Source organism: Bombus flavifrons, chromosome 16 (assembly GCF_040668555.2).
Source record: "Bombus flavifrons isolate JBK064 chromosome 16, iyBomFlav1_principal, whole genome shotgun sequence".
Lineage (NCBI taxonomy): Eukaryota > Metazoa > Arthropoda > Insecta > Hymenoptera > Apidae > Bombus > Bombus flavifrons.
Window position 1 is genome coordinate 5,347,434 of NC_138457.1, and position 24,212 is coordinate 5,371,645.

General features: G+C 40.3%; 3 protein-coding genes and 1 long non-coding RNA gene across 5 annotated transcripts; 2 read left to right on the top strand and 2 right to left on the bottom strand.

The window, feature by feature from the left end:
• The first annotated feature begins 1,339 nt into the window (after window positions 1-1,339).
• LOC138188118 (solute carrier family 35 member E1 homolog) lies at window positions 1,340-4,335 on the top strand. Of its 2 annotated transcripts, XM_069129603.1 has the most exons (4): window positions 1,340-1,849; window positions 2,339-2,547; window positions 2,618-3,085; window positions 3,401-4,335. In XM_069129603.1, exons 1-4 carry the CDS (start codon window positions 1,522-1,524, stop codon window positions 3,410-3,412), a joined length of 1,017 nt encoding a protein of 338 aa, XP_068985704.1. In that variant the 5' UTR covers window positions 1,340-1,521; the 3' UTR covers window positions 3,413-4,335. The 2 variants fall into 2 exon arrangements, with proteins under 2 accessions (XP_068985704.1, XP_068985703.1); XM_069129602.1 differs by having other exon boundaries at window positions 1,342-1,849; window positions 2,618-4,335.
• Window positions 4,273-8,950, bottom strand: Grip (Glutamate receptor interacting protein). The gene is made up of 5 exons (XM_069129597.1): window positions 6,281-8,950; window positions 5,676-6,196; window positions 5,174-5,493; window positions 4,830-5,051; window positions 4,273-4,717 (listed from the first exon to the last, which is right to left on the bottom strand). The coding sequence occupies exons 1-5, from the start codon at window positions 6,798-6,800 to the stop codon at window positions 4,399-4,401; spliced, it is 1,902 nt and encodes a 633-aa protein (XP_068985698.1). The 5' UTR covers window positions 6,801-8,950; the 3' UTR covers window positions 4,273-4,398.
• Window positions 8,951-9,095: 145 nt separating this feature from the next.
• Window positions 9,096-20,466, bottom strand: LOC138188113 (uncharacterized). Its single transcript, XM_069129593.1, has 6 exons — window positions 20,195-20,466; window positions 14,438-18,108; window positions 12,377-12,510; window positions 10,719-11,213; window positions 10,249-10,503; window positions 9,096-10,115 (listed from the first exon to the last, which is right to left on the bottom strand). Exons 1-6 carry the CDS (start codon window positions 20,275-20,277, stop codon window positions 9,909-9,911), a joined length of 4,845 nt encoding a protein of 1,614 aa, XP_068985694.1. The 5' UTR covers window positions 20,278-20,466; the 3' UTR covers window positions 9,096-9,908.
• A 159-nt stretch (window positions 20,467-20,625) lies between these two features.
• On the top strand, window positions 20,626-23,616 carry LOC138188121 (uncharacterized). Its single transcript, XR_011175369.1, has 3 exons — window positions 20,626-21,570; window positions 21,780-22,973; window positions 23,532-23,616. It is a non-coding gene; the product is annotated as an uncharacterized LOC138188121 (long non-coding RNA).
• The last annotated feature ends 596 nt before the right edge of the window (window positions 23,617-24,212 follow it).

Genomic DNA, 24,212 nt, shown 5'->3' on the forward strand with positions numbered 1-24,212 from the left:
AACTAACACCCGCTTTATACAAAACGGGACATCCCTCCATCGAGATTTACTGCCATCTATTTTGTGAAAACTGCGTTTATGTTTATGCCCAGGAAAAAATCATCTGTTGACCTAGTTTTTCTAACCATTTCTAATTATTGCGATTCTTCCTCAAACAAAATATGTATATAATTACCGAGCATAATATTTTCCGAGAAAAGTAGATAGATAAAATTAAAGCTTTAAGTAGTTTTAGGTCTCGCAATTAAATTCATATAAAGGTGTAATAATGGGGATGTAAAATAATGAATAAATTTAGTTGATCGAAGCTTCTAATTGAACGCATGCCTTTAATAGCTTTCATAAATAATTGTGTTACTTTTGTTTATTAATAACTTAAGAGCGTATTATAAAATAATTACATTTACATTCGTTCATCTATAGTGTCTATAGGGATTATGTGAGGTAACTATTGGTATTACTGACAACAAATTTTACTATTTCATTGTCTTTACTATATTCCATTCAACAAATCGAGACAGCTGAGATAAATAAAACCCCATGACCAAAATCTTACGATAGAAATAGAACTACATTCATAAACTTCAGATGTTATAGAAAACTGCTTTTCCGAATATTAATTTCTCAGATAGTAAATTGACCATTGAATCAAAGTATGCGTATTATTTTCTCTCTGATATCACATTTATTATATTATGAATAATTATAACAGAGATAAGTAGGGTTATATGTACAGGATGTTCTCAAAATTATGGTACAACTAGAAAGATTACTACTTCATGAGAAAAAGATTGGAAAACATGGAACAAAATTCTCTGGTGGACGGTCAAGAGAGTATAAGTCAGAAAACTATGGACAAAACAGTATAACTCAACTTATGCTATTTTTGCCGCCAACATATTGTATCTTTAATATACAGTGGCGTGTAAAAGTTTTCGGTCTGTATACTACTAGAATCTCAGATATAAAGCGGAAAATAAATGAAATTAATTTGTACTATTAGAACCACAAGTAAAAGACAACAATACAGAATATATTATAGTGTAGTTATTACTTATCGTGTTTTGATCAAAATTTATTTTTACCTACTCACTAAAGAATTGGTTAGAACAAATTTCCGTTTCCGAAGAAATGGAATTAAATCGCAAAAACATTTATGCAACAGGCTACAACTTGCAACTTCTAAATTCACTAATACTATTAGTAACTTATTTTGCGAGATGACCCAGGTTGCTAAACGCTCTAGCAAGTCGTGCGACTCGAGTGAATTGTATGCACGTTGATTGAACATGTTTCATTTCAGTTCGAGGCGTGCGCCACGTGTTCCCGTGATATTACGCAAGGAGAGAGGGGAAACTCATTAGGAGGGAGAGAGAAATGCCAGCTGTGGACGCTGTGGTTAAATTCCGTCTGTGGCAGCGGCCGCATATACCGATTAGTTGGGAGTATTGTGTCAACCGGCTGCGTAAACGTATGGAGTGATCACTGAGAAGATATTATAAGAGGATCGTTCGCGCAATCATGGACGATCGGCGGAACAGCCGCGAAGTGGTCACCATATTGTTCCTGTGCCTGCTCTGGTATGGAATCTCGAGCAGCAGTAACGTCGTTGGCAAGATGCTGTTGTCGGAATTTCCTTACCCGATGACAGTAACCATGGTCCAGTTAACCTCCATCACCGTTTATTCAGGCCCCTTCTTCAATCTATGGGGCGTTAGAAAATATTCCAATGATATTCCCTGGGGATACTATCTACGGTTAATCGTACCACTCGCCCTGGGCAAATTCCTCGCAAACGTGTTCAGCCACGTCAGCATTTGGAAAGTGCCCGTCTCTTACGCTCATACTGGTATGAGATATTATTTTGACAGTCACGTGTTTCGCACGTAGATCCATCTTTAAAAATAAAACAAGCCGACCTTTACTCCTAAACGCGCGCGAGCTAATGCCATACAATCTATATCTTTGCATTGTGATAATGATGATAACTCTGAATGATTTTAATCGCTTTAATTGCTTGTTTACATGTATTTATGAATGTTTGAAAAGAAATACTTCAAAATGTCCAATCTTTAACAACCGCAGCTTCAAGTTTTGCGTAGTTGGAATAGATGTTATCTCATGATTCAAGTTGATAAATGATTCATTAATGAAGCAAATTAAAGATAAGTCTTTTATCTAATTTTGCACTTCTGCCTACTAGATAAATACATGTATTTCTTCTAATTATTATTCAAAATTGTAATGCATACATTTTAGAACTAGTTTTTATGAATACATTGCTTATTTTTTTACTTTATAAATCCCATATATTAACTAAAGTTTGGCTCTGTCCCAGTGAAGGCTACAATGCCCTTCTTCACGGTATTCCTCTCAAGAATCATACTGAAGGAAAAGCAAACTTGGAAAGTGTATCTTAGCCTAGTCCCAATCGTGGTAGGTGTGGCTGTAGCCACGCTTACAGAGCTCAGTTTTAATATGATTGGCTTGTTGAGTGCCTTAGCATCTACCATGGCATTCTCCTTGCAGAATATTTATTCTAAAAAGGTACTTAAACTAATTTAGTGCTCATATTATGGCTGTGGATCTATAATACTAATGATACATTTGTTTTCAGGTGCTACATGACACAGGAATACATCACTTGAGGCTTCTACTTATTTTGGGCCGCCTGGCACTGATATTATTTTCACCTATATGGTTATTATACGATCTGTGGAGGTTGATATACGATCCAGTTACTGGAGAATCTGCTGATTTAAGTTATTATATAATATGCTTATTACTATTAGATGGTGTGCTGAATTGGTTGCAAAACATCATCGCGTTTTCTGTACTGTCTATCGTTACCCCTTTAACTTATGCAGTGGCCAGCGCGAGTAAACGTATATTCGTAATCGCGGTAACTTTGTTCGTGCTTGGGAACCCAGTGACGTGGTTAAACATATTCGGTATGACGTTGGCCATACTCGGTGTGTTGTGCTACAATAAAGCGAAGTACGATCAGAGAATAGAGAAAGAGAGTCGAACAGCGCTTCCGAAGTATTATGATAAAGACCGTAACGGCAGCAATAGTTCCTTTATGGTAAATGGATGGACTGGAAAGAAGCATCAATTGCTTGCAGTCTAGTCTGAGTTATATTCGACTAATTTTATATTTGACAAGTTCATATGAGTTTTTTCTGTTGATATATGGTATCTCAGTTATAGTGATTCAGATATTTACATGGGAAGTATAAAGGGAAGATATAGCATTCTAGTTAAAACAATATACACGGATCAAAACTCATATGATGACAAAAATATTTATATACACGTACATATTTTATTAGTATTATTCTGCACAAAGGAGTAATTCATTTAGTACTCAAAGTTGATTGCCCTTTTTTGTTCGTTTTAGGGATTATTTTAACCCCTTGCCGTACGATTTAAGTTCCGAATGCGGCCAAGAACAAAATGTGTTTGTCGCATGTAGCCCGAAGAACGTACGTTTCATGTTCGTTTTGTTTATGATTGGCCTGAAGGACGTACCACGTTTCTCGCACGTGTTCTTCATGTTTGGCCCGAAGGACGTACCATGAGTTTAACTCGATGTTGTAGGTTAAGGGATTAAGACGATTTTACGTTTATGTTATCTTGCTTCTCACAGGCGAATAGACTTGCTGGCAAGGTGGGAGTATATAATTCGCAAAATCGTTAGCCTTCATAGCTAATTGCTGGGTCAATTAGCCTTTAAGATCGATTACATTCCCCTGTTGCGAAAACAATGGTGAATAGATAGAAATCAGATTTCAACTGTATCGATCGATGTCGAGCGATATTCACATACTATCGATTAGGTTTCAAATTCAATACCTTCTTCCAGCTAGCTCAGGTGTTGTGGTTGAATATCATCAGCTCCTTAGGTTGTTATAGCACTTTAACCCTCTATGAAAATTTGTCTTGATAATACTCCCAGTAGACTTTCGCTTGTATGGACTATTACCACCGAAATAATATTTTATATTAATGTATGAAGTTTGGAAGTATAATTGGCGGAACGAATACAGTAAGGTCTTAAAAATTGGACTGCTCCTTTTTGGATGCTAACTTAATTTAGATTTTCTAATTACAGTCGTTAAAACCGCGTAGTGCCTTATTATATTAATTCCAGCAATTATACCTCCCTCTAGAAATTCTAGAAATAATTCGTGGAGGGTTAAATAATTGTCACGTTGACGTTCTTCAAGCGTGTGTTCAGATATGGTATGCGTGAATTGTATGCAGGAGATGTTCTAGCTGAAAGCAATCTATACATTTATTTTTATAAATAAAATACAGGTGTGTATAAAAATATACCAGATATGTTCACCACCATTTTCCTCGTTACACTGCTTCGTCACACCGATTTGCTCTCCTTTACAGAGTTTTTATAATGTTAGGAGGAGATACCGGTCGGGCTACGGTGAGGTCCAAACGTGGACCAGCCGCAGCGATCAACGGGACAGCCAAGCAACAGTCGCAATCTTCTGTGCTGGCCTCGTTTACTCGTAGAATTCTGTCATAAGGTTTTAGAACGCCATCGCAGGGTCCTCCAGGCCGAAGACGATTTATATAAACTCCACGCTCATACAGACCATCGGATACGGAGAAGCCAAAGTCCTCGTATACTGGGTCCTTGTGTAAGGAGACGTGAACTATCTGTTGAGGCCTGTCTGAGTTGCTGCATTCCTGTGGCCTGAGAATGGGGAAAAGATTAAAATAAATTATTATTTTTAGAAAAATGCCTTTAAGTAAAAAAACTATTATGTAATAAAACAGGAAAAAAAATTTATAAGTTCTATTCTTACCCAGGATAAGGAGGCATGTGTACATCCAGTTGACCACTATCCACCGAAGCTGTATCCCAAAGCCTCAGAATCTCCGGACCTGTCCCACTGTTTTCTCCTAGCTCTCCCCAAGAATCCACTGCACTGTCTACACTAGGTAGACTCTCCCTAGCTGGTCGAAGAATTCCTGAAGGATACTGTTGCACTGAATCGCTTCCTATACTGGACTCCTTGCAGTACTCTCTATAAAATTCAATATTTCGTCATTATTTCTCCATGCCATGTGCTCTTTACAACCTTAGGGAAGTAGGAAGCACTGAAGAGTTAAGAAGAGTTTAGTCGGTACTTGTAGGTCATGTAGTTACCTGGTTTCCGAGGTAGGGTCCGGCTTCCTAACGGTCAGGGCGATAACCGAGTTCCCTGGTCGATGTAACAGCTGTGCGGCTTGTCTGAGGTCGCCAGGGTCTAGTTTTTGCCCGTCTATAGCTAATAGCCTGTCCCCTGGAGCTAGGCTGCCGGTTCTGTAAGCCAGAGATCCCTTACGAACCTCGGTAATGATCAAATCCTCGTTCACTGTGAGACCTACATCAGGCTGTCCGCCAATAGGTCTCGCTACTCGCACCGTGAACACTCCTGAGCTGGGTACAACTGGTCCACCGACCTTGTACTCCGTTACTAGCTCGATCTGTCGAGAAGAAGAAACTTGAAATTTAAGAACTGTTCTCTAATAACTTAGAGGTTGAAGTAAAAGAAACAGAAGAGGGAAAAGAATAAAACAACAGAATACGAAAAGATTTAGATAAAGTCGGCGCTTAATAAATAAAAATAAAATATGAAGAATCACTACAACGTAATTATGCTAATTACCATTTGAGAAGTTTCCAAAATGCCAGTTACCTCAGCTGGCTGAAGATCTCTGAGCATTCTACGATTAATTGCAAGAACTTTATCTCCAGGCAAAAGCACTCCGCTGCGTTCAGCTGGACCTCCAGCTTCTAATAGACTGACGACATAATTTAGACGATCTTCAGCGAGCTTTAAAGCAAGTCCAAATCCTTTGTGATCTGGTCTAAGAACCACAGTCAGGCTCTCTTTCGTTTGCAGAGTTTGATTGGAGGTCTGTTGCGCTTGTGGCTGCGCCCTTCTCTTGACTGTTCTCTGTGAAGCACTAGGAGGCCTAGGTAAGATCTGTAGCCTAGCTATGCGAGAGTCGAAGTTGTTTCTGAGCAGTTTGGCGGCTGTCACTGCATCCTGGACGGGGGTTTCGTCCACTGCTAATAGTTTGTCTCCAGGTTGCAGAGCGCCACAGCGATCTGCGGTACTTGCTGGTCTTAAACTTTCAATGTAGACTCCGTTTGGTGTTTCTCTTACTGTTAGACCCAGTTCTCCTGAAATTACATATATATGTAATTACAAATATACAAGTTAATTATTTAAGTTGAAATTGGAAATGCACTGTTCGATTAAGGTACCCGAGAGTCCACGTTCCAATTGCACCAGAAGGGAACCGGAAGTAGCTGCCCTGGCCTCTTCCATGTTAGCAACGTCATACTCAATAGTCAAGGAAGCCACAGGAGCATCGGAACTTCTTCTAAGCGCTCTTTGAGCCTCTGCCAAGGTCAAACCTCTCAATTCAGTATCATCCACAGCTAATAATCTATCTCCAGGCCTAACTCTTCCTTCTTTTGCCGCTGGTCCATCAGATTTCACTCCAGTGACTACCAGAGCTCTAGAAACTCCACCCCTAAGGGTAACTCCGAGACTTCCTCCTTCGCGTTCCACCCTAACTTGAGCTACTTTAGAAGAAACACTGGAAGGAGTGGATACAGGACTGTCCTGATCGTCTAGTAGCAAGAAACTGTGCGTATGGTAAGACTGAGATGTGATCTCGTCGGGTCGAACTGAATCGGAACTGGCGGACGTGGCCACGCTTCCTGGTCGAGCACGGTTCTTATGCGAGCGCATGGTGGTCAGTCTCAGCGAGCTGAACATCCTCGGCAGTCTATCCGTGGAGTATTCTACTTAGCACCGATGCTGTTTCCGTATCGAGTTATCATTACCATCGCTGAGGAAATGCAGAAAAGATTCTGGTCTACGTCTTTTCGTTAAACATCCCTTTAAGGCACGCTTATTATGGAGTGAATGGACCGTCTGGTTTTCCACTTAAATAATTTCCATGGAACACCGACAAAGTTGAAACGACAGGTCACTAGATTCGAATATCTCCACGAAAATTTTTGGATTTCAACCGGGTACCACACTAAAATTATTACACTTCGTTTCACTACGATTAACTATCGATTAGACATCTACTAAATCGCGATAAATATCCATTTTAGAAACGATGAACGTGTTCAGAAGAGCAAGTACGACCTGGAGGAGCAGCAGGTCGTCAAGGAGCCGCTACGATCGGCAGATTCTTGTTGCTCGCGGCGTAAACAGCGCATCTGTGTCTTTGTTCGCGGGTTTGAAGAGCCGTGGACGATAGAAACTCGTCGTGGAGCGGGCGTACGGAGAACTGTAACGAGTAGCGATGCCTGTCGAAAATAGCCGCACGATGTAGGGCCGCAATCGTGGTAGCGTCGAGTCTATTTATAGGGGCGAGAGAGAAAGAGAGAGGGAGAGAGTGTGTGCGGCCCTGCGGGCGCCCCGCAGTCGCTGCACCGTCAAATAAGTCTGCACTTCTCGTTAAAAGCTTCGATTTCGAGCGTCTGTGTTCCCTTGAACACGTCGTAAAGCCTTTCCTCTTGGTTTCCTCGCGTTTCAACCGTTTGCCCCTCCCAGATTTCACGGCCGGTATATTCTCTCTTATTTTTAGTTATCGATATCCGCGACGTCGAATGATATCATCAGTATCTAGAAGCTTTTTATGTAGCGGTTCGATGATCGGATTAGAATTTTGATTAGCCTTTGCACAGCTTACGGAATTAGACTTTGTTTGGAAGAATGAAGAATAACTTTTAGAGGCGTAGGATTTATACAGGATTGGAAATGAAGCAGAGAACACACTTTTTTTTTAGTATTAATTTTATACAAAACTTGATACCTCGAGTGTTTCTAAACCATGAAAAACTTTGTCAAGGTATTAGAAATCCTCGCTATAGTTGATTGTTAACAATATTCGTTATATGAACGAAACTACAGACAGCTATGAGCGCTTTAAAAATCCTGTTCGAAGGTAAGTAAAAAATATTTAAATAACGACACTTTCGAAATAATCTGTTTATAACAGTCGGTTAAAGAGCAGAAAGTAAGAAGCCGCGGATTCAGGGTCCATTGACCGATCCTCTCGGTCGGTCGGTTTTTGCGGGCTCTTCCTACGACGTCTCTTTCCTCTCTAAATCTTTCCTCGTTTCAATTTCTCGAGCTGCTTAGCGTTTCGATTTATCCCCTTCCACCCTCACTGATCCGATCTCCGCTTCGCGGAACTACGCGCGTACACCTTCCATCGTTCTTCGTTTCTCGACCTTTCGCTTCTACGTAATCTGCGTTGGAGGCTTCGCTAAATACCTTTTAAATTCGAAAAACTATCGATCACAAATTGCTACATTAACGATGGTTGGATATTCCTACGATCTTAAGGAAAGGTCCATTTATTTAGGCTTTTAAAATAAGAACAGACTTTCGAGTTTATTTTAAGTTTCAATTAAAGATAGCAATGTCCATGTTCTTTAGAGAGTAATTAATTATTAAGTGCGACCGCTTAACTCACCATCCGTGTCGGAATGATCCAATTGAATCAATTAGCCGGCTAATGGGTCTATCAGTTAATGCTTTTTCTCCATTTCTTTTGCTATCGACCTCTACCTAACTCTAGGCTCTCTCTATATCATTTTCATGATTATCACAATTTAAAGATCAGCGATATCTACCAAATATTATGTCAGAATCGATCTTCCTTGTTAAATTATGTCGACAAGTATCTTAGAATTAAATTGATTGTATTTCAGACATCCATGTGAAGTGTCCTGGAGTCTTCTTCAACGTGTCTCGACTTCGTTGCCGAATCGTGGTGCTTTGCCAATTCTACCGTGTGCTAAAGTTAGCGTATAGTCAGTGCGGAGCCAAGTGTGCGACCCGAAAAGCGAGAAGGAACACGAGAAAACGTATGGAGAAGAGAAAGATAGACGTGGACGGTAGACAGGATAGAAATAGAAAAAAAAGATGAGTGGAGGAAAAATGGGAAAAGGGAAAGAGACATGAAAGGTGTAGGATTCGTGAAAGAAAATGAAGTAAAGGTGGCGAAGAACGACGAAAACGAAAAGAAAACGCGGTCCTTTCATGAAAAAAAAAAAAAAAAAAAGAAGGGAAGACAGGAAGAGCGAGAGCAGTCGTCTGTGGGTGGAAGACGCTCGAGACAGTATTTATCGTGGCCAAAGTAATGAGCCACTCGGAGTATTAATAACCTGACCGCGGTGTAACGCTAGAGGTTTAGAATAAACGCTGGAACGCGGTGCAATTAGAGGTCTGCGAGCATCTTCCGGTTATCTGATCGTGATATCTTCTTTCTAAAATATTTTACTGTTCATCACGTTAATTATAATTTAAGGCATGTTGTCTATTGTTTTATTTGAAATATCATTGTAGCCAACGTCAGTAGAACTTTCGGCCCATCACGATTTTTGTTTAGAAAGAACGCTTTAAAAAACGAAACATAACATCCAATTGAATGAATCGGTTTTCTCGCGGCCGAGCTTGACTCTGTAAACACTAGACACCTCATTTAAGTTCCACGAATGGCTAATCTATGTGTCCTATAAACGCAATGCGGCCTCTACGTTATAAAAACCTAGCATTTATCATCGAGAGCGATTCAGAGATATTGACCCTTGCTAGAACCGCTCATAGAATATCTTTCCCGACGAATGCCGTCATCCTCAATGATTTCATCGAGACTCAGTCAATTGTCTGTCCTGATAGACTCTAAAGTAATATTCAGTTTTCTCCGTTTGCCAAGAAACGAGCGTAAGCACCTCTTCTTTCGTTCGAATCAACTTTCAAATGATCATCAGGACCATTAACGTCGTAAGACAAGAACACCACGTTGAATACCGCCAACGTGCAAATCTGTGAAGTCGTGGCACGTCTCTGATAGTTTCTTCAGTCTGTTGCATTTGGGTTTGTATAGGAAAACCCACGGAAGACGCCCTGGTCCATGGAGGTGAGGATCTGTTCAGGTACAGGAGTCAGTCGTGGTCTTTCAGCAGTGAACGCTGTGTCAAAGTACTTCGTATCTAAAGTATGCTCCAGGGCTGGCTTGAAAGGTGGTTCCAGTTGCCTCCTTTCTAATCTATCCCATGGCAATTGCTGGAGAAATGAACATATTAATTGTTTTATGAATTTCACAGTTCATATGAGAAGTTTCAATTACACAGAATGGTCTTCGTCTGTGTTCGTGAATGGAGACCAGTCCGTAAATTGATTCTACAAGATTAATTACTTGGAAGAAAGAGTGCAGCGCAATTTCGTGACCAGGAAGCCTTTTCCCAGAGTCTTTTTCCAGAAGGGCGACCAATATGTCGCTGGAATCTTGGCTCAGGTAACGAGGTATAAACGGTCTTTCGTTGCATATACTCCAAAATAGCTCATCCTCGTCGCAGCCGGAGAATGGCGACTGTCCCGTGAGCATCTCGTACAGAAGCACGCCGTACGACCACCAGTCTACCGCCTGATTGTATTTCAGTCCCTTTATGATCTGCAATGCGGAAACAGTCAGTTGGTTAACTTAAAGAGACCAACGAATCGCGGCTCTTTGAGCGTCGCTTTTAGTGTCTTAATTTTGGAACTTGGATTCCTTCGACGGCCAATAATTCCAATTAAATTAAATAGCTCGCTCATGCTATTTGATAAGAGAAAAATGATTCTATTACACAAGGAATATTTTTCATTACGTTTGTCATCTTCTTTTACCTCGGGAGCCATGTAATCAGGCGTTCCACAGAAGGTGTCGGCGGTTCTGTCGAGAAAAATTTGCAGCTTGCACATGCCAAAATCAGCTATCCTAATATGTCCGTCGAAATCAAGCAGCACATTGTCTAATTTCAAGTCTCTGTACACTATTCCTTTCTTGTGCAAGAAATTTAAGCCAGACCAAATCTCAGCTGCGTAGAATCGAGCTCTTGGTTCTGGGAAACGACCCGACTTTTGAATATGAAACATCAAGTCACCGCCGTTCAGGTATTCCATTACGAAGAACAAATGGGAGTCTGTCTGAAAGGTGCAAAACAGGTGACAGAGGTATGGGTGCCTCGTAGCTAGAGTCAGGACTTTTCTTTCGATTAAGGTACATTCTACGTCGTCGTCTTCAAGAACTACGTCCTTCTTCAGGCACTTTACTGCGTATACACACTCAGTGCCTCGGAGTTCGGCTAACAACACTTTGCCAAAACTGCCTTTTCCTAGGACCTAAAGAAAAATAACAAACGTTATAATTTCTGCTTTTGCTTTTAAGAAAACCAATTTTAGGAATTTTTTAATTTGTATTTTCGAATCTTTTAGGTCTCAAAATTCATTGATTAACGTATCGTATTATTGGAGAGGATCTAACTTGGGACTAGATATGGAAGAAATATCCACCGGGAGTAATTCTTATAAAATGACTGTAGTCGTGAAAAGTGAGGCAAGGTTCTGTTACCAGGTGGAAATCCAGGTCTGATAGAGTGAAAATGGCACACGGTGGAAAGTTCATGCGTCTAAAGCTAGAATGTCGCACGTGAGAGTGCCTCGGACTCGTTAAAAATAATTCGTTGCGTGCAGCTAATTTAGGTGAGTCTATTTGCGTGAGGTCCTTCGCAAAATTAAATTCGTTTTAAACTTTCTTCTCTATAAATTTACTCACTGATAAGTCACCTGACTATAAAACCCTATTATCTTTCAATACAGGTATTTCAAGATATTAAACTACCTCATGTCTAAAATTTATGCATAAGAAACTCTTCACTGTCGAGGAGATTTAAAGCTTTTTAACATTGTGATAGCGTTGGGTCGAGCGTAGATTAGGAGGTCGAAGGTTCGTCGCACCTCCTAGTTTGGATCATTTCGCAAGGATACCTTGTGAATCAATCAAGTTGGGTTCACGTGTTACAGGTATACACGTGATACCGATTGGCTTTCATCCTGGTGAGCCAAGGGAGCTCATATATTTTATGTAAAGTAGGTACATCTACGAATATTTAAAAGAAACCTGTATCAAATCAATTCATTGAGCAGAAAATCTAAAATCCTCTCAAATTTCTCTTGTTTAAACTATCTCAATTTTCTAATAACAAAAATATAAATGCTTCCTTTTCCAAAATTGCATAAAGTTATTTAGAATGTAAACAATTCTTGTTATTTCAGATTTATGTAGAGAACCCTGAAAGTTACTGACGCAAGTTTTTGATAGAAGAAAGATAATCCGTCGTAGACGAAGCTTTCCATCATCTCGAAGTGAATAATTTGGGCGTTTCGTCAGCCGGGACCTTGGCAGAGGCCCGAGAGTTGCACGCGCCACGGTAAACACGACGATCGTGGCTAAAATCTGTTAACGACCGTTTATAATGATGAGCCGCCTTGGGCAGCAAACTCACTTTTAGGAAATTGAAATCCGTCACGGTGTACTTCTTGAACCTTGGAAGATTGGTGGCCGGTGGCGTAATCCTTCCACTAGGGAAATGGTCTGAAGAGTCTGAATTCCTCTGGTTGTCCGACGACTGCGAAGGTGCTGTGAAATTAAAATAGAAATAATATATCAATCGATCTACCGATTGGAGCAATTTATAAATGTCATGGTTAGTCTTATTTTCGCATCCATAAGGCAAACGACATTGAAATACTTGCAGTGCATCTCTTTTTAAAGTCTCAGGTCGTAAAAATTGCCTGTTTGACATCTTAAAGATACTTACTAATGAGTAAAGGGGAACAAGTAACTATTGGACAAGATTTGTAGAAGGAGTACGATCGTATTAGATTCTCTTCCGGGATCTTCTCGGGCCAAAGAACGTCTGGTTGCTCAAATGTTCGTCAAATCTTGATTAATAAGCGAATTAATTATCGATCTGGCTTTGGCATATAAACACGCTGTATGTTGGCCGACTAGCATTTCCCAAAAATAGAACTGACCGTTTTATGACGCGAACGGGACACGAGGAACACAACATAAATGATCGATTAAGGGACAGGTAGGAAGATTATAATAGATATAAGCACTAGAGACCGATTTAACCACGATATAATTTCATATTGCCGGAATTACGGTATCGTCTACCAAACTATTTTCTAGTCAGAGTGAATGGATTTATGACAGCCACGTGGAATTGCGGCAAAGTCATAGATGAATACACTTCTTGGACCAGCCAAGTCTGACTGCACGGCCAATGCTCAAGATCAGATATGAAAAAAGTGAGAAATATTCTTTCGAAGGTACCAAACATTGAAAAATCTTAGTTTTTCCTTTGATCCGTACTTTTAGCGGGTTGGAATAAGTAACTCACCTTTCTTCAGCGCCTGCAAGGCTTCTGCCACGAGTTTTTGGTTCAATCCACAGAGATTTCCAGTCAGTTTCTCACACTTTTTGTGACAGGCCATATCACAATCTATTTTTAAACGTTCTGGGTCTTATTTGTTTGATTTTATAACAAATACCTTTGATGCACCTTGTTTATACGAAAAAAGCTAATTTAATGCGAGAACAACGGTCTTTCGCGGTTCTTTATCTACTGATACCCAATAAACCCATCGTCCATCTAAATTTATCTCGAAACTCTTGTTTGCAGCATCAACTAATCGCGACTGCATTGTAAAGTCTAGAGTATTGTTATGAAACCGCGCCACATCTTATAAATAGAACCACTATGGGCACAACCATGTGCATTAGTTTTAAATCAAGGTACTAAACAATAATTGACCATTTATGACAAATTAATTGTATCTATATCAGAAAGTTATACAAGAAAGTTATACATATATATATATATGTATATATATTCATTTATTTATTGAGATATTGAGACAACGAAGAACTAGTGGAGACCATCTTAATAATTACGGTACTTCCTGTAAACAGACTGGTAAATAGTGTCGTTGACTCTATGACAACGACCTTACATAACGACGAAGAACTGGCTTCACGTTTGTAACAGAAACACGTGATACTGTTGGATCAGAGAATGCATCTGGATGTGGAACGGTTACGCAACAGCTAATTGTTTGCTGATACTCTGACAGCCTGACCATAAGACTTTGTATCTCTCTAGAATTTCATGCAGAAAATAGCTTATAGGTAATAGAGTGAATCACACATTAGTCACAATAGTTACAAACAATATCTGTTAGTCGCAAGTTAGCAAACTGCCATATTCTTAAGGAACTGGTTTTAATATTTTCGACGAATTTAATATATTTACGTTTATGTAAAATGAATCAAAAAGCCAATGGTTATCAAAAAGATATTGAAAACAGCACGTTCCTCTGAACATAAACACACCACCCACACTCTGGGAAGACGGTAAATTTCTGCGAATCTGCAACAAACTTCCTGGCAGTTCGACTAAACAGAATCCTGGGATAAGGCAAACGTGAAAAAAATCGAAATTGCGCAATCTGTCTACACTAACAGAACAAACGATCCAAAAATACTATAGAATAAGTACTCGATATCCTTGGCGAACCGTCGAAGCCAGAGTCGTTACTCCTGGTGGAATTCATCCTCTTGTGCTCCGGGTCATCATCCGTACACGTGGATCCACTGCTTTCCGTGGTTGCCGTACTAGTGGTACTTCCGGTACTGTCACTGCTTACGGATGGCGTCCTGGAGTGATGCTTTTTCCTCTTAATCTTGGCTCGACGAACCTTAGACAAGTCTCTGGGTGTAGCAGTTAACAACGCCGATGGAGTCGTGTAAAACATCCTAATGAGATCTATGGGTTTCTGAGTAGGTGTATTATTTTTGGGATTAGGTTTAGCGGAATTCTTTACTTCTGAAGTTTTCAAGACTTCCTGACTCTTGGCAGAACTTTTCTTGGTAGAACTCTTCTTGGATCCCTTGTTGTCTTTACTACCCTCTTTCTTAGTAGAGCTTTTCTTGATCGTAGAAGATTTCTTTTTTCTAACCACCTTTTTCTTTTTAGAGGACTCTGGAGTATCTTCTGGACTGCAAATCGCGTTGGCTTCCTTGGAAGGTACTGAAATATCTTTCTCTTCGTTGACGTTAGAAAGGTCACTGCGATTGTTCCACTTGGACATTGTCAATATTTCAATCTCTTGGTATTCGTTGGTCGGTGTCTTGGGCTCGTCCTCTTCATACAGAACCTGAGAACCGGATCTAGTCGGGGTGGGCGTTTCCTCGATGTTTATTACAGGCACAGGAATCTCAGCGGTCGGTGTGGGGACTTCGGAACCCGGAACAGTGGTATCAGGAGTATTCGTCATGGATTTAAAAGAAATAGTCGATGACCAAGAGTCTTCTCTCTTGAAAGGAGCCTTCTTTACGGTCGAGTACGCATCTTGGTCGATTGTTATAGATAGGTTCTTCTTCTTCTTTAATCCTTTCTTAGGAGTGGAATCACCTTTATCAAAGTCTGACTTCTCTGAAGTACTTGAAAGCGTTCCAGTGCTGGATATTATCTGTTCAGTCTTGAATTTCGACGACTTCTCCTCGGTCTTCCGCTCCTCCTCGATTACAGCGATATTACTGAACTCGGCTGGCGGAGTGGCGACGCTTATTTTAGGATCAGTCTCTTTTTTCTTGTCCAGCTGCCCGCTGCCGAGGTCCTCGACCGCCTGACCTGGCTCCGAACTCTTGGAACCAGCGAAATTGAATTCCTTGTTGGTCACTTTCGTCACTTTAGGACTCTCCGGTCCCTTAATCTCGCTCCAGAAATCTATAGATTCCGTGGACGTGCTTTTAGATAAGCTTCCAATCTCTCCAATTACCGCTGGTTTTTGTAAAGCCATTTTGGTCATCAAACTTTCGTCCACGGATACAGACTGTTTTAAAGCATTTGGATCTATCTGTTCCTTGGTTGGAACAGGTGTAGAATCCACACTGATACTTCTGTCTAAAGCAACACTGCTCTCGCCAGGAGTATCGACCTTGGAAAGTTTAGTTCTCCACGGGATCTTGGGCTCTTTGTTTGTTTGCGTCTCAGTCTTTGTTGCACTCTGCAAATTGGCCTTAGCCTCCGCTTTGTTTTCTATTCTGTTACTCTCAGTCTTCTTCGTTGGCACCTTGAAGGGCAATCTTGAAATTTCTTCGACACCTTTCTTTACCATCTTTCCAACACTCTGCCCATTCACCTTGCTATCCTTGTCATCCTCTATTACATGCTTTCCTATCTTTTCAGCGACTTTTCCCGAACCTTCTGCTTTTTGCGTGTCACCTTTGAGACCCTCTGACAAGGTCGTTTTGATCACGAGGTTGTTATTTGCATCATCAAGGGAAGAGGAAGTCTTCGTTAATAGATTATCTTCTTTCAAGGACTGTCCAAGATGATCTACGTTCGACTCTTCAGTAGAAACACCTACTTTGGAGGCGTTCTTCAAGGTCACAGCTTTGTTCACCTTCTTTCCCGAAGATACGACGTCTTCGTTGCGTTCGGATTTCGTCGGTTTTGCCAGGTACTGCCGTTCTCGTAACGTACACTTTGGCGCTTCTACGGCATTATTTTCATCCGTATTAATTTTAGACGCTTTTGGCAGCCTGTCCGCAGCCGATGGAAGCGCTTCGCTGGCGCTGCTCTCGCTCGCCAACGGCTCAACACTTAACGTCACGTTGTTCTCATCAACCCTTGTGATCATGGGATCGTCGTAGATCTTGGGTTCTAATGATTCCTCCTTCTTCGCAACAGAGACGACAGAGGACACTGGAAACTCTGGAACCTTCTTATCTAGAAATTCTAATTTCTTCTGCTTGGGAATTTCAATGGCTTTTTTCTGTATTACTTCTTTCTTCTCTTTTGGGAAGATTTTATCCTTGGAGGATGTCTTTTGGTTCGTATCCTTATTCTCTTCTTTCACATTTTCAGATGAGATCTGATGAAGTATTTTTTCTTTAGCATACTCTGGCGTTTTCTTAGCCTCTTCTGTGACATCTACAGGTAAGATTCGATTAATTTTTCTTTCTGTAAGAGACTCTGACGTTTTTTCTGGTTTCATTCCATTGGTAATAGTTTCTAATTTCTTCAGAGGATCATTTTTTAGAGTCTCCGGAGGCGTCTTCACCGTGAAATACACGCTGTTTCTCGAAGTATCCTTTATATAGGGTTTCTTCACGGGTAACACGATTTCCGTTTCAGATTCTTCTTCAACCTCACGTCTATCCGTCTTCCGTGTAAGTAATTTTTTAGGGACGGGAATTTTCACGCTTTCCCTGAACTGTTCCACGGGACTACTGTTCACCCAAATGGTAGAAAAGTCTCCGACACTGTTGCTGGCTTCGACCTTGAACATCTGCGGCCTCGAGTGCTTTCGAACTTTTTCCTCGTCATTCTCGCTTGTTTGAACATCCGCAGAGGCGTCGCTCGAGGTACTAGGCGTACGTTCCCTTAAATTTTCACCTCCCTCAGGCGGTGACGGCTTTTCGGTAGTTTTCTTTTTCTTTTTCACCTTTTTTAAGGTTTTCCTTACCTTCTGCGACGTAGCTTCCTCCTCATCTTGAGACCCAGGCTCTCCATCAACGCTCCTGCAGAAGATAGGAAGTGTCCTTGGTCCTCCGGGAGCACCTTTCTTAATCAAAGTCCCTCTACGAACCTCGTTCTCGATCTCAGCTTGTTCTTCAGCAACCAGAGTATCCAATACCTTTGCCTGAACTTGAGCGTAAGTTACCTCTCTTTCTATCTGTTCAGGATCCAACTGTATATCCGCCGAAGATCTTCTCCTCGTGAATCTTCTAGTAATTTTATTCTTTATCTGTTGCAGATCTTGGCCCTCTTCGTCTTCTTCCGTTTCCAAACTGACTTGATGGAACAACTGCAAACGTTTCTCCGCCTCGTCGAGTTTCTTGTCCTTGATCAAGAACTTCTCAACCAATAATTCGCCCACAGACTTCTCGTGCCTTTCGTTGTGTTGTCTCAGAGCAGGATTATCTTTCAAGGCCTGGCTTCTGATTTTGATCGTGGGTCTGTCACGACGTAGACGATTTCTTTGATGACTACTCTCCTGAGTCAGGGTCCTGGGTGTCGAGACGTCGATGTCCGCGGTGTCGATGACGCGTCTAGGCCGGCTGGGCACTGACGCGGGAGAGTAACGACGCAGAGTGGACAGTGGGGACTCAGAGATGGTCGACAGATGTGGCGAGTATCGGGACAGCGGCGAATGGAGCGGTCTACGCGAATAACATCATGAAATTCTGGTTGCTAGGCAACGTGGATGCTTCTCTGGCGGTTTCTCTTTGGTATTTTTTTAAATAATAAGATTCAAAGACCTTGAATTTGGAATAGAAAGATTCTGAATATAGCGTATCGTTTGTTTATAGGTGAGTCAAACACGAAGAAAGTATGCTAAGCTGGTAAAAATAATTTTCATCGTAAGGAAGGTTGACTAAAAAATAGCAAATCGTCGTTTGGACAGTTACATAATGTTTAAGAAGACTCGGCAATTTTTGCGTCGCGTAATTGTTTCGAACCTGACCTGATAAGCTTCCGATTGCATGGTCTCAATACCAGAAGCTTCTTCTCGCGATGCATTACATTGCAGGGATGGAAAGCGCATCGTGGACACTTGTTACGCGCGTTGCCTCTGAATTTGGCTTCGGCCATGGCCACGAATGATTGACAGATTTCGATTCATGAATCAGTTGTACGCATTTGAACAGTTACACGATGACAAACAAGTAGTAATTGAGCGCACATATGGTTCTACTGACCGATATTAATCATGAAAGGCGATTGAAACTTCTCGTCAGGTTTTTCACTTGTCACTTCTCTACAAATTTTAAGCTATTGTCTTTGGTATTACATATTTTATTTAGATAAGTAATTTTCCAATTATATTTTCTGATCATTTTTACATTTATCTAAATAATTTTCTATTTAAAAAATACGCTGTACGTAAGATATTGATTTAAATTGTTTAATATTTTTGTTGCATTAATTTTGTAAGTTACTCAAAAATTCAAAAAGGAAGAAATCTCTCTTAATTATTGTTTTATAACTAAAAATTCTATTTACTAATCCTCAGTATATAGTATTAACCGTTACTTATAATGATTTTCCATTTATGCAAGAACGATAATTTTATTCTTTGCACATTATTTACAAACGTTTACATTAAACCTTTCAGTGTTATAAAAAAGATAACGTAATTGCAGATTTTACTAGAGGATTTTTTGGCAATGCAACGAGTGCGACGGAGTTTTATCACGTGGAAACTACACGTCCAGACACTTGGCTATTTTTAAAGGCTAATATTTTCGATGAGCCCGCTACTCCTGCTGATCCTCGTGATTTACTCCAATCCGCGGATTAATCAATTAATCGCCATCTCGATAATAACTTTGAGATTTGACAGATCGTTTGTCGTATTTATCGTTTGTCAAAATTCCCAATAACATTCTAACAGAGTTATTCTAATTGCAGAGTATCGTGTGCGTACAATTTCACGTCTGCTGCACCAGCATGTTCCGATCTATGGAATTTTCCTTTCATTTTCCATTGGCTTACTCAAAGGAAAATTGGGAAATGAGCTTGCTATTTTGGTTAGCTTCTTTATTGCTGCTCGCGCATTCACGTAACTAACAACCAGAGAAGCCTCCGCGACGACGAACGTCACTCCGCGACCAAGAATAATGGTCCGCGAAGGAAAAGCGGGGAAAGAAAGCGAAGAAAGGAACCGCTTCGTGGAACGCTATTTTCGCTTGGATTAGATGGACGATCGGGGCAAACGGGACGAACAAGTGCAGCGGAATAATCAAACTCGAAGTGTATGTTTGCCAGAAGATGGTACAAAATGACCGGTATTCCGAGAAAGTCCTTTGTTCGAAAAAGAAAAATCTCTTTAATTGTAGTGTAAAAAACGATGAACTAAACATAGCGCCCAATGAGAAGTAGTATACGTACACTTGTAAGACATAATAATAAGAAATTGTGTCTGTCATGTCATTTTATTTAGACGTAAAAGAAGAAAAATTGATACAATGAAGAACACATGTTGTGAAGAGGAACTAAAGAAGGCGATGAAAATCAAATGTAAACAGCGTGTCCACTAAGATAGAGTGAAAAAGAGAAAAGTTCAAAATTTGTAAAAAAGGAAACTGTTTCACGATGAAATGTAAAAAAATATCTCTGGCAGCAAAACAAATTACCAAAAGTCAATCGAGGCATTTTTTTCATGAAAATAAAGAAATATTGTATACAGGGTATCTTAGGAGGGCTAAGAGGAAAGGAAAATAATTGGATGAAGAAAAAGCTTACCGTGGAGCACCGGTCATCAATGAACTGTGATTAGAGAAGGGTCCCCCATAGTAATAGGGCAAACTGTCTCCGTAGTAGGGCATCGTGGCGATGATTATCCAATAGATTTACGCGTACAGTAGTCGAAGGGCTGGAATTCGAAGAGGGAGCACAAACGGGAGGCGCGAACAGTGAGCACGAGCGGTTCGACGCTCTCGAAGACGACTGAGTGCGGCACGGATCGCCGGCGAACGCGTTCTCAGGTGTTCGACGAGCCGTTCTCACGGTTCAGGGAGCCAACACCGACTGAGTCTAAGCCAGCGACCCAGTGTAATAATAGAAGTCTAGTATATGTGGCTTCCTAGCGTCTAACTATACTAGCTGGACTGTAATAACCCGTACAACGTCTCATTGCTTTTCTACAAATATTTTCCGTATTGTAGCGTTTACGTGACTCATTGTCGGGACTAGAAATGAATCGTATCAACCGATTGTCAAATCTGATGTAACAAGCTTTTTCCCATGCGATCCTATGGTGTTACCGCTGGTGAACACCGCGAAGCATTTTACTAACGTAAAGAGACATGAAAATGGTAAAAGAGGACGATTATTATTTTTCTATAATCGAACACGATAATACGAATTTTTTTAATTTTAACGATGAATGTTTCCGTTTCAGAAAATTGACAAGGACTCGAATACAACGTAAAGAACTGTTGACAGAAATTTTGGTAAAACGTATATTGGTTAAAATCACTCCTCACTATCATGCTGTTAAAAACACAACAACAACATTGATGAAAGTCGTGAAGAATACCGAAAGACGCGCAATCATGCATCGTGAGGCTCGCGGTATAACATGCACGTCAAATTGCCAGGCGACGAATTTCGTGTCGTTGTCTCTGCAGCCGTGTAAAACGCGCAATGTGTCAGCGGAGCCACGGTCTCGCGTTGTTTTGTATTCGGCCATCGAGACCCGCGCCAAATGTTTCCTTCCTCGGTGCCTATTGTTACTTGTTCAGGGAAACTTAGAAATAGCCAACGAATGGCAACGAATTCTATTTCAAGTCAATTCTACAACTAACTTTAGTTTCAAAATTTACTTTAGAAGTTAAATTTTACAAAACTCGTGATACAAATTTAAATTGCTATCATGGTGAAACTTAAACTTAAGGTGCATCAAGGTGAAAAGGATATACATATATACAAGACGATTGTTTTCATGAAAATTCTTTGACTTAAATCTTACTTACCGTCGCATCTGAGACCTTGTCGAAAAAAACCATACAACATGGAACCGCAATGATCACAAAAGGTCGGTGACATGAACGTATAAGGACGAAACCTGTGAGGCACATCTACCTTGAAACGCTCCCTCAAGTACTGCCATCGAACAAGTATTAACAAAATTAGAACGATTCTGTGTAGGATTAGATGTTGCGTTACTTTGAACAAATAGCATAAACAGATGCAGTGTGGGCTACCAGAAATAACACATAACTGCTTTTTATAAAAATAGATATCAGATACTTTCACAAAATTTCAATGTCCTTACTACAAAAAGGAAAACACACATATATATATATATAATTAGATCTGTTTTCAGGGACACAAACTTGGATTTCGGGTTTTAAATTACTGGAAAATTATATGTCTGAAAATATTCGCTATTTGGTAGAATTTACCGTTGCATCACGAGCAAACGTTTGCACACGGATTCTCGACGTTTAGAAATAGACATAAATTTTAGCATACGAGACAACATTATAAACAGTGTTGTTTTCCATGGTCATGGATGATCTATACATCATTAAGCAAATAAGCAAACATAGTTTCCTCGAGATATACAATTGAACTTTTACCAAAAAAACACCACTGATTCTCATTAAAGGAAATGGACAAACGAATATCAATTATTCTCATAAATCTTAAAGAAAATTTGTCGCTTGTACGGTGAAGTTGTATAAAGCGAATGCACTTACTATCGTGTTTTCGGATTCCCTGCCACTTTCCGGGCACTTGGTTAACAATTTATCATGGCACTTCTTGTGCACCGCTGTTTGGCAAGCTGAAACGCAGGAATGGAATATTAATAGAGGTACAACGTGGCCGGTACAGTGAGAAAAAGTGCTGTCTCGGATATAATATTTACCTTGGCATTGATACCCTTGCTTTCCGAATCCCCTGCGACAAAGAGCACATCACAGATTAATTGGAAAATACGCCGTACTTGAGGAAACCGCTGGCCGATACTTGAGTGATATGCTGAACGGCACAGTGCAAACTATTTTTAGATGTCCGCGCGTACATCGTCAAAGCAGCCGTCTTTTACAAACGATAAATCGAAACTCTTCGATTATTACTACGCTGTCTGAGAGCGAATGTTCTCGATAAAACGTGTGTTTGTGGCTGCTTTGTTTCCTCAAGACATATTTGTTTCATTTATATTTTAGAAACTTTACCAAAGGAAATCCTTGCAAAAGGCGCAGAAGGTCGGTTGTCTGAAGAATTTTGCAACTAGTTTGTGACCTCGAACCACGTGCACCTTGTTATGTTTTACTGCTCCTCTTCTTTTCGTAATTGCTCCACCAATGTTGTTTTTTTCGCGTGCAGGAGACACAGATGCAGCCGCGATATCCCGTCGGGGAACCCTGGTTTTATATACATATGTTTTCCCTGTGGACGTTGTCGGTGGTAGATCTGTTGGATTTAGTACTGGAATTCTGGTTCTGAAACCGTATCACGTCATTTTTCTTATATCTTTCAATTATTGCTTTTTCATCTGTATTTTTCAATGGAGGTAAAATTTAATTTGATGCTATAAACTGGTATTTCTCTCTTCAAAATCTTTTAAAGAGTCATTAAGAGAATTTGACTTTCATTTTCGTTTAGTGTTTGTTGATTCAATTGTACGCTTGTAATTAAAGTTCCTAATATTCATTTTGAATGTGGAAATTTTAACATGAAGTTAACTCGATGGATTAAACTGAAATATTTAATGAAAAATTTATTGCGGTGCACAAGATTCGAATAGCGGCTGTTCTAGTGGCAGATCTTACTGTGCTCTGTAGTAAACTCTGTAGTAAACATTGTAACGTTTTTATTGCAGATATTCTAGTTATTTGAGTTGTATTCTAAACTTCACTTATGCATTTGCAAGTGTAAACTTGCAATTTGTTAGTGCTAATTCTAAATCAATTAAATTTTCATACGAAAGTAATTCAAGCTTCTAAAATTTGTATATCTAAGCTAAAGTATTTCATACCAAAATTTTGTTTCTAAGAGACAATCTGATTAAATATCTTCTATTATAACAGTGTAAAATTGTGAAATATATTTAACTATCATTTAATTGCAGGTATTTTATCTGGAGAGATTGATTAACAACAGAAGATAACATCGAACAGTCATGGAACATTTAACAAACTTTACCTACCGAATGGCTCACCTGTAAGTGTATCCTTCCGCGCCCACACGTGCCTGCGGACTTCTTCCAGCTCGTGGGCTTCTACGGTCCGCGGAGGACTTCCGGCCTGAACCACCGCCTGCGTTACGCCTCTTCGCGTGAGCACCACCGGTGAACATCATTTTCTTATTCACCTACTTACTCTCTTTGCCTTCTGTCCACACTAACTCTTTTGTCATTGATGACAATTCATTCAAATGCTCGAACGTCGAAAAATAACACTGGTAACATGCTAAACGTTCACGAATCAGTACCTGAATCACCGCGTGCTCGATCGTCGATGCTATCTTTTTAGTTTCCCGCCTCGTGACGCTCGAATTCCGGGGCACTTGGCCGCGTAATGCCAGAAGAATTCTCGTCCATCGGCCAGCAACATTTTCCTTTCTGTCCGCCACGAACAAGGCATCGGTCACTCCCAATCGATTATAACTTACTGACTCTACCTTCGCGAAGAAACAGCGGGCAGAACACGTCACATTGTTAGTGAAATTATAATAGACTATTCTCGACTAAAGAAATGGGTCATCAGAGGAATTGTGACCTTGATAAGTCAAGTCAACAAGAAATGAAGCA

Coding starts and splice junctions, on each gene's coding strand:
- LOC138188118 (XM_069129602.1), top strand. CDS start 1,522: ATGGACGATCGGCGGAACAGCCGCGAAGTGGTCACCATATTGTTCCTG. Junction 1,850..2,338: donor CGTCTCTTACGCTCATACTG/GTATGAGATATT, acceptor GCTCTGTCCCAG/TGAAGGCTACAATGCCCTTC. Junction 2,548..2,617: donor AGAATATTTATTCTAAAAAG/GTACTTAAACTA, acceptor ATTTGTTTTCAG/GTGCTACATGACACAGGAAT.
- Grip (XM_069129597.1), bottom strand. CDS start 6,800: ATGTTCAGCTCGCTGAGACTGACCACCATGCGCTCGCATAAGAACCGT. Junction 5,052..5,173: donor GACCCTACCTCGGAAACCAG/GTAACTACATGA, acceptor TGAATTTTATAG/AGAGTACTGCAAGGAGTCCA. Junction 4,718..4,829: donor CACATGCCTCCTTATCCTGG/GTAAGAATAGAA, acceptor CCCCATTCTCAG/GCCACAGGAATGCAGCAACT.
- LOC138188113 (XM_069129593.1), bottom strand. CDS start 20,277: ATGCCCTACTACGGAGACAGTTTGCCCTATTACTATGGGGGACCCTTC. Junction 11,214..12,376: donor CGGATTTCAATTTCCTAAAA/GTGAGTTTGCTG, acceptor ATTTTTCTTTAG/GTCCTAGGAAAAGGCAGTTT. Junction 10,116..10,248: donor CGCTGCACTCTTTCTTCCAA/GTAATTAATCTT, acceptor TCATTTCTCCAG/CAATTGCCATGGGATAGATT.